Source organism: Nannospalax galili, unplaced genomic scaffold (genome assembly GCF_000622305.1).
Source record: "Nannospalax galili isolate Female #2095 unplaced genomic scaffold, S.galili_v1.0 scaffold337, whole genome shotgun sequence".
Taxonomy (NCBI): domain Eukaryota; kingdom Metazoa; phylum Chordata; class Mammalia; order Rodentia; family Spalacidae; genus Nannospalax; species Nannospalax galili.
The window spans coordinates 896,295-904,960 of record NW_008340932.1 but is presented as its reverse complement, the minus strand read 5'-3'; the positions used below and the strand labels follow the sequence as shown (position 1 = coordinate 904,960).

General features: G+C 40.3%; 1 protein-coding gene across 1 annotated transcript; it reads left to right on the top strand.

The window, feature by feature from the left end:
* Positions 1-5,641: 5,641 nt before the first annotated feature.
* LOC103736610 (olfactory receptor 1009) lies at positions 5,642-6,586 on the top strand. Its single transcript, XM_008836117.1, has one exon. It carries the CDS (start codon positions 5,642-5,644, stop codon positions 6,584-6,586), a length of 945 nt encoding a protein of 314 aa, XP_008834339.1.
* The last annotated feature ends 2,080 nt before the right edge of the window (positions 6,587-8,666 follow it).

The following is an 8,666-nucleotide window of genomic DNA, read 5'->3' as shown; positions in this document are numbered from 1 at the left end:
TAAGCTTCTGGTTCTCTCTTTTGATTTTATATTGATGTGGCTGGACTGATTTTGTCTTCAGGAGTTCCGCGGTGGCCCACTTCCAATGTGTGTCAGATGGCTGTGGCCATGCCACGCAGGGATGCAAAGGCTGATGGGGTGGGAATAAGCCCCAAGATTTCCCAGGGAGTGGACTGAGTAGCTGGGTTGTACTGGATGCAAAGGATCAGGGAGAGGCAAGGTAAGCCTGGGAGCCTCAGAAAGAGGCTGTCAGCCCCAGAAAGAGGGTGGCGGGTGTTGCAGGATCAGGAAGCAGAGAGAGGTGGGGGCGTGGGCCGGGTCTAGAGGCAGTGCTCCTGGGGTCCAAGGAAGGCACCAAGCCGGTGGGGGTGAACAGGGTCAGGAATCAGCAGTGGCTCCCCAGGTGTCTGGGGCCCCAAGACTAGGAATGGCACAGGGCCCAAGCTAGGAGTAGAGAACAGCGGGGGAGATGGAAGGGTGAGTGCGGCTGGCGGAGTCAAGGCGGGGAGGGCTGCATGGTAGACTTACCCCCAGAGAGGCCTGAGGGCGGGAGAGCAGGCCTGGAGAGTTAGCCAGTGGTCGTTGGTGAAGATTTTTAAAAGGTTAGAACTGACAGAGGGATCACAATGCTGGATTTGAGATTTCCTCACCATTTACTAACCCAACCAGGATAAATATAGCCATCTAAATTAATTTCCTTTATTTTTAGAGTTCTAAGAGGCACAGCACTTGAGGTACCAAGTTAATCTTTGTGGCTTATCACCTAGAACATCGAACATTTCTAGAAAAATGTTCAACATTTCTAGAAAACATTGAACATTTCTAGAAAATTTGAGGGGGGGACATTTCTAGAAATATTTGTGGGGGAAACTCTGTCATTGTTATATCATTACAAAAGATTTTTTAAGTAATTACTTGTTTAGGAAGGAATTTAACAAAAATAAGATTACTCAGTCAAACATGGAAAAAAATAAGTTGATCCCAGTGGATTCTTTTTACACAGTTTTATAGGAGCAAGAACATTTTAATTTATTTACCTCTCAGCAATAAAATTCCCAAGGTGCAGAGTACTCTGGGGACGCAGAGTCTCCCAGGATGGAAAACGATGTGAGTGCTTCTGGAGTTTACACTTGGGAAGAACAGTTTGCTCTAAAGTGGAGTCTTGCTAATTCTGTGGGTGGAAGACAATGAATAAAGTGAAATAATTCCCACTAAGACTCTGCCTCTTCTCTATGCAGAGGAACAGGCAGGAGGGGGGATGGGCTACATTTTGACAAGGAGTTCAGCTGATGCTGTATTTTAACTTTCTGTCACCTTCAAAGGAGGAAGGGATTCATTAGAAGGTAAGTGTACGTTATATTTAAAATCTACATTTTACTCTTTGTTTATACTTTTAAAATTTCGAAGTGAATTAAATGGATCTGTGAGATAACAAAAGTGGGTGACATTTAAAATTTGTCATAGAGCAATGCCCTTTGTCAGATGGTAATTAGATTAAAACTCTGCAAGATCTTATAGATTTGCAAAGTTATGATAAAATAAAATCAATCTCCAAGTACACAGAACTTCACACTTCCTTGAGCCACACTTACAGAATGGTTATCACTGAATGGGAGAATTCTTGGGCTTCCCGTTGCGTTGCATGTGTGGTAACATCAATATACTTGTAATGGGTCACAGATCACACTTAAGACATGAGGTGTGGCAGACAGTAAGGGAGCTGAATACAAAAATGTGATTTGCAGCCAAATTTCAGTCCAAAGCATTATTTCTCAGGGATCTCACTGATTTACTTGTATTTAACACAAATTTACTTTTAAACGTGCTTTTAGCTTTGACTAATTTGTATTGTTGGAGAAAAATGTGTAGGTTTGCCTTAGGATATTGGAAGATCTGAGGTTCCCTCCTGGGAGAGTGTTATTGTGGAGAGATCAGAGTCTGAATTTAGTCAGAACAGTGGACATCTAGCTGCCTTGGGAAATACCAGCTCCGGGTCTTTAGACACATGCTTTCCACATTTAGAGCTTTCTTCGTCTGTTCTGAGAGTGATGATGATCTCACATCCCTGACCCACACTCGGGTGGAAATCAAATGTACTGACACTTGTAAGGATCTGCTCAGTTGAATACACACAGTTTTTGTCTGTTTTCTCATGTTCTGTCTAGCCTAGGATTTGTTGTATTGTGAAAACTGTACACCCAGCCACTAGCACCCCAGAGTTTAAAGTGATTTTGTAACTTGGTATCATTTCTATAGTCTAAACTTTGCTTCTTAGAACCTTTGAAATCTAGGTTTCTAAATCTATGACTTGAAATTTTTCTCACTTTCTACCTCCTATAATGCATAGATTTCTTACCTCCTTTTGTTTCTGTCCCAGGCTACTTTTTCTTTCCTTTGTATTTGATTGTTGAAATGTTTTAAAAAATTATTTAGGGGCTGGAGCTATGAATCAGCATTTAAGAGCATTGACTGCTCTTGCAGAGGACCCTGGTTCAAATCCCAGAACCCAAGTGGAAGCTAACAACCGCCCGCAACTCCAGTTCCAGGTGATCTAGCACCCTCTTTTGACCTCCACAGGCATTGCACAATACAGGTGCACTCACACACATTCAGGCAATACACTCATATACAAAATAAAAATAATAAATAAAGCTGGGTGTGGTGGCACACACCTTTAACCCCAGCACTCAGGAGGCATAGGCAGGTAGATCTCTGTGAGTTCGAGGCTAGCCTGGTCTACATAGTGAGTTCCAGGCCAGCTGGGGCTACTGGGAGACCCTGTCTCAAAACATTTCCAGGGGAATCTGTTTTCTTTTGACCTCTTCAGGTACTGCATGACATGGGTACACTTACATGCATGCAGGCAATACACTCAATCACATAAAATAAAAATAATAAGTAAAATATTTTAAAAATATTAATAAAAAGAAATTGATTTAGATTACTATTATCTTTTGTATTTTGATTTCTTTTTATTAGAAAGGCTCTATATGTGTATATTTTCTCCTTCTATTAAAAATTTAAATTGCAGATTACTGCTAGATTAAAGGGCGAGTCTTTTTTATTATTCACTCAAATACATTTCTCGGGCCCTTTGTGCTCAGAGGCAATGCCTTCTGATTTGATATCTATCTTTCCAGACTCTTTTCATTTTATTTACACCAAATTTAAGTAATTATAATGAAAGAAAATGCTGAGGGTTTATAAATGATCCTGCTATTATAAGGTAGACATTGTTCCATAAATTTCTTTTTAACATATATTGAAAAAATATTCATACATATGAAACTGCCTAACTAAAAATGTGTCTTTTTATGTGTATGTATGCATATTTGTGTGTATAGTATGTGTTTGTGTGTGTACGTGTGTGTGAGAGAGAGTGGCCATATGTCACAGCATGCAGGCATGCCTGTAGAGGTCAGAGGACAACCTTGGGCATTGTTCCCTTCCATCTTTATTGAAAAAGAGCCTCTTGTTGCTTGTTGCTGTGTGTGTTGGTCTCGCTAGCCTGTGGGGATTCCCCTGTCCCTGCCTCCCATCTTCCTATAGGAAATCTGGGATTACAGATGTGCAGAGTATGTGGTTTGGGGGGACCTGAAATACCGCACTTATGCATGAGCCCTAAGCTGTCTGTCCACTGAGCCATCTCGCCAGTCCTGAAACTGCCTAATTTTCAATCTTTCTTAGAATAGATACAAGAAGGTTTATTTGCTGCTGAAGAATAATTGTATGGAGTCCTGTTTTATTTCATTTTATGCAACAGTGTACACATAATTTTAATATTTTTATTCTTTGAAAATTTCATATTTGCATGCAATATTTTTGACCATATCCATTCCTACCTCCCTCCCAAAACTCCACCCACATCCTCCCATAGCACTTTTCCCTCCTAACTTTATGCCTTCACTTTCTTTTTAATAATCCGCTGAATCCCAATAGCGTAGATGTGGGGACATCCACTGAAGCATAGGGAACCTACCAGTGGCTACATACCCAGAGAAATATGACTCTCTCTTTCCCAGAAGCTATTAATTGCCAGTAGCTCTCAGGTACGGGCGTGGCCTTATGAGCATCTCCCCAGGTTCTGCTGGAATTTTTTTGAGACAAGGTGTAGCCCCAGCTCACCTGGAACCTACTATGTAGACCAGGCTGACCTTGATCTCACAATCTTCCACCTGCCTCTGCCTTCTAAGTAATAGGATTAAATGCGTTCGCCATAACACCTGGCCCTACTGGCATTTTGACAAGCTTGATCTTGTGCAGGCCTTATCCTGGTCATTAAAACTGCTATGAGTTCATGAGTACAATACCTATGTCATGCCCGGAAGACACCCTTTCACTGCACTCCTCCCCATCCCCCTGTTCTTACATTCTTCCCGCTTCTTCCATCATGTCCCCTTGGGAGTGATTTAACGTAGATACCTCTCTTAGGACTGAGCACCTACAGTGCTTATTCTCAGCACTTTGACAATTATGAATCTCTTTATTGACCACTACCCACCGCAAAAAGGGGCTTCCATGCTCAGATCGCTGTGTATAAAAATAAATATTTAGAAGGCAGGTTAACGAGAGAAATGAACATAAATTTGATGGGTAAGAAGTGTTTATTGTTGTTGCTACCACCGAGCTGCACACAACTCTTCTCAAATAAATGTTAAAAAATTTCTTTCTAGGTTTATTTATTTACTATCTTAACAACTGAAATCAGTGTACGTGGTTTTTCCCATTGTAACTTCCATACTATTATTTTAATTTTATTTTTTATTCTTGCTCAACTTCTTTTTACTATTTTTTTAATGTAACATTTTCAAACATGTATACAACGTGTTTTGATTACTCTCCCCCCACCTTTTCTCATCTCCTTCCTGCCCTCACGGTCTTTCTTACTTGATTCTTCTAGTCTTCCCATGTAGAAAATTACTTCACCACTGCACTCGTATATTCTCAGGAAATTATCTTTATTAACTTAGTTGCTTTTGCAGCATTAGGATAAAATCCAGGAATGGCAGGTTCTAGGTAAGGTGTCCTTTCACTGAGATACCCACACTCAACCAAAATAGTTTTTTTCCCCCTTAAATTTCAATTTGGAAAGGTTATTTAAGAAATGGAAACTCCACGAAAACAATAATGTTTATCCTGCTAGACTAGTCATTTTATAGGTTTTCAATTGTTGAACTGTTTCATATTTACACCCTAATTTTCCCTTTAAAACATTTAAGTCATATTACTCTTCAGATGATAGTTAATTAAAATAGATTTTGACAGCATTTTGATAAGTCTTTAAAATTTCTTTTTTTTTTTTTAGTTTTTGTGTATGGGAGTATTATGTGCATGTGTGTAAGTGCACCCATGATCTGCAGTGCACGAGGAGGTCAGAAGAGGACATCAGATTCACTGGAACTGGAGTTGAGGACAGTTGTTAGTCACCGTGCATGTGCTGGGACTTGAACCCAGGTCCTCTGCAAGAGCATTAAGTGCTCAGCCACTGAGCCATCTCTCTAGTCCCTTACTTAGCATTTTCAAAATCAATGTTCCCAAGTAACTTCAATCTGCAATTTCTTATGCATTATGATGCAATTTTAAGACATAAAATATATTATTAGCTCTTTGTTTTTCCTGCCATAGAAACCAAACCCAACCAATGGCTAATGAGAACTACACACAGATCACAGAATTCGTTTTCGTCGGCTTGAAGTATCACCCTAAGCTTCAGGTGTTCCTTTTCTTGCTCTTTTTGCTTTTTTACCTCGTTACTATGACAGGGAACTTGGGCATGATTACTCTGATTCGCATCGATTCCCGTCTTCACACACCCATGTACTTTTTCCTCAGCCACCTGTCATTTGTGGATATCTGTTTTTCATCAGTCGTAGGTCCCAAGATGCTCACTGACTTCTTTGCAGAGAGGAAAACCATCTCTTTCTTGGGTTGTGCCTTGCAGCAGTGGTTCTTTGGTTTCTTCGTGGCCGTTGAGTGTCTCCTGTTGGCGTCCATGGCCTATGACCGCTATGTGGCCATCTGTAACCCACTGTTGTATTCAGTCTCCATGTCCCAGAGACTCTGTGTTCAGCTGGTGGTAGGACCCTATGCAGTAGGTTTCTTCAACACCATGACTCACACAACAGGTGCCTTCCGGCTCCCCTTTTGTGGCTCCAACATTATTAACCATTTCTTCTGTGACATGTCTCCCATCCTTTCCCTCATTTGTGCTGACATCTGGATAAATAAACTGTTAGTTTTCATTGTGGCAGGAGCTGTCTTGGTGGTCAGCAGCACCACCATAATAGTCTCCTACTTCTACATCCTTGTCGCCATCCTGAAGATCCGCTCTGCAGAGGGGAGGCGGAAAGCCTTCTCCACCTGCTCTTCCCACGTCACAGCGGTTTCCATTTTGTATGGGACACTCTTCTTTATCTACGTGCGGCCAAGCGCCATTTCTTCTCTGGACCTCAATAAGGTGGTGTCCGTGTTCTACACGGCTGTGATCCCCATGCTGAACCCTCTCATCTACAGCCTGAGAAACAAAGAGGTGAAAGCGGCCATGGGTAGGACGATCACCAAGAGCAAGCTTTTCATCAAAAATTAAGTTCCTATCAAGAACAGAATGCAGGGGCAAGGCAAAGCACAGTTTCCTCCATGACTGGATTACCTAGATTCATCTAAAGACGCCAAGCAGTTTGCAGAATATGACGTTGGCATCTTCTGCCCTTTCATATGGCTTCTATTTTATTATCTACGGTTAAACTCTTTTTCATCATAAATGCTAAAAATTCCTAGTCAAACACAGGGTTGTTTCATGTATATAATATGTACATATATATATATATATACATATATTTATATATAACTGGAAAGAAGTTAAGATTTAATAAATCCTAGACCTACAAATACAACCATATTAATAGGGACCATGCAAACATCCAGACCCTGGTGACCCATTGTAACATGTTTTCCTCCTTTTCCTGTAGGCAAAACTGAGTATAAACAGGAAAGCAGATTACTTAGCTTAAAAATAATTTAACTAAATAATTTCCTAATGTTCATTCATTTTATGCCTGTTTTCTTTCTTCTAGCTTCCAAAAATAAAATGATAATTGCAGAACTTGCAGAAATGTAAAACAGTAACATTGATTAAAAATAGAAACCCTTTAGGCTGGAGAGATGGCTCAGTGGTTAAGAACACTGACTGTTCTTGCAGAGGACTTGAGTTTGATTCCAGGCACCCACATGGCTGCTGCGAACTGTCCTTAACTCCAGTTCCAGGGGAATCTGAAGCCCTCTTTTGACCTCTGCAGCATTGCATGACACGGGTGCACTCACATACATGCAGGCAATACACTCATACACATAAAAATAATAAATAAAATATTATAAAAAATAGAAATCCTATAATCATTTGAACATTGACAAAAATGTTTCGATCTCTATGATTTTTGAATCTGATATTTCTCTATTTGGTATTCAGGAACCCCCTGCCCCAAGTTTTTTAGATAAAAGTGAATGGGAAAGAAGGGACTGGGCAAGTGACTCAGGGGTTCAAAGCACTTGTTGCTCTTCCAGAAGACCCCCAATGTCTGAAAGTTTACAACTGATTGTAACCCCAACTTCAAGAAATCTATTGCCCTATTCTAGATTCTGCAGGAACCTGCACACATGTGTACAATCCCATATACATATATGCATTACTAAAAATAAAATAATATTTTTAAAAAATGAATGAGAAAGCTAGAAAAAATTATAAACTTGACATGATAGCATATACCTGTAAATTCCAGGACTCAGGAGGCTGTGGTGGGAGGATACAGTTCTAGGCCAGCCTGGGTTGTAGAATGAGTTTAAGCCTGGACTCTATAATGTGATTTTGTCTTTAATAAATATAAATAAATAAATAAATAAATAAACCAATGTTTCTATAACCTATTTTAATGTTATTTTTGCTTCCAACTAAAAAAATACAGTTGATGGTTAACAACTTTCTGCTGATCTTAAAATGTGTTCAAGAGTTCAGAAACTAGTTATTTTCAGGGAAGATAAAATGATACTTGAATGTATCATGATATAAAAATGGGCTCAGCACCCTCATCCATTCCCCCTGTCTGCCCTTCTGGTAAATCTAGTCAGCCAGAGGTCCCTGTTCCAGGAGGGTCAGCTGTTCCTCATCTACGGCAATCCATTGTCAGTATTCCTTTGGATAGAATTGGGATCTGCTGTTCATTTTTCCAGTAGTGTGTTGGGTTACTATCTGAAAGAGCCTTTATGCATCCTGGCCATCAGCTCGACTGAAGGTATCCCCTGTCTGGCTTTGCTGTTTGTCAAGTAACTTTTAGCTATATATATGTATGTTCTTATGAAATTATATTGGCCCCTTTAATCTTTGGTTATACTTCCCTTTTGGGTGTTTAAGGACATACAATTGGACCAGATAAACTGATTTGTTTTTACTCTTGAGGTCGTTTGAAGATCTGTTCCTCAGGGGTCCCATGGGCTTAAGAGGAGCCCCTGGCTCCTTTCTTTTACCAGTTCCATCTATGTGAAGATAAGTCAAAGGTCCTGCTCGACCATTGTTGGCTTCTCTTGGAAGCATGGAGGAAATGATTCCTCCATGTTGACCCTCCTCTTTATAGACTGGACACTGGTTCAAGTCCATCTGGTGGGGTCTCCTTGGC

Excerpts from the sequence above, each read along its gene's own strand:
- LOC103736610 (XM_008836117.1), top strand. The coding sequence starts at position 5,642 with ATGGCTAATGAGAACTACACACAGATCACAGAATTCGTTTTCGTCGGC.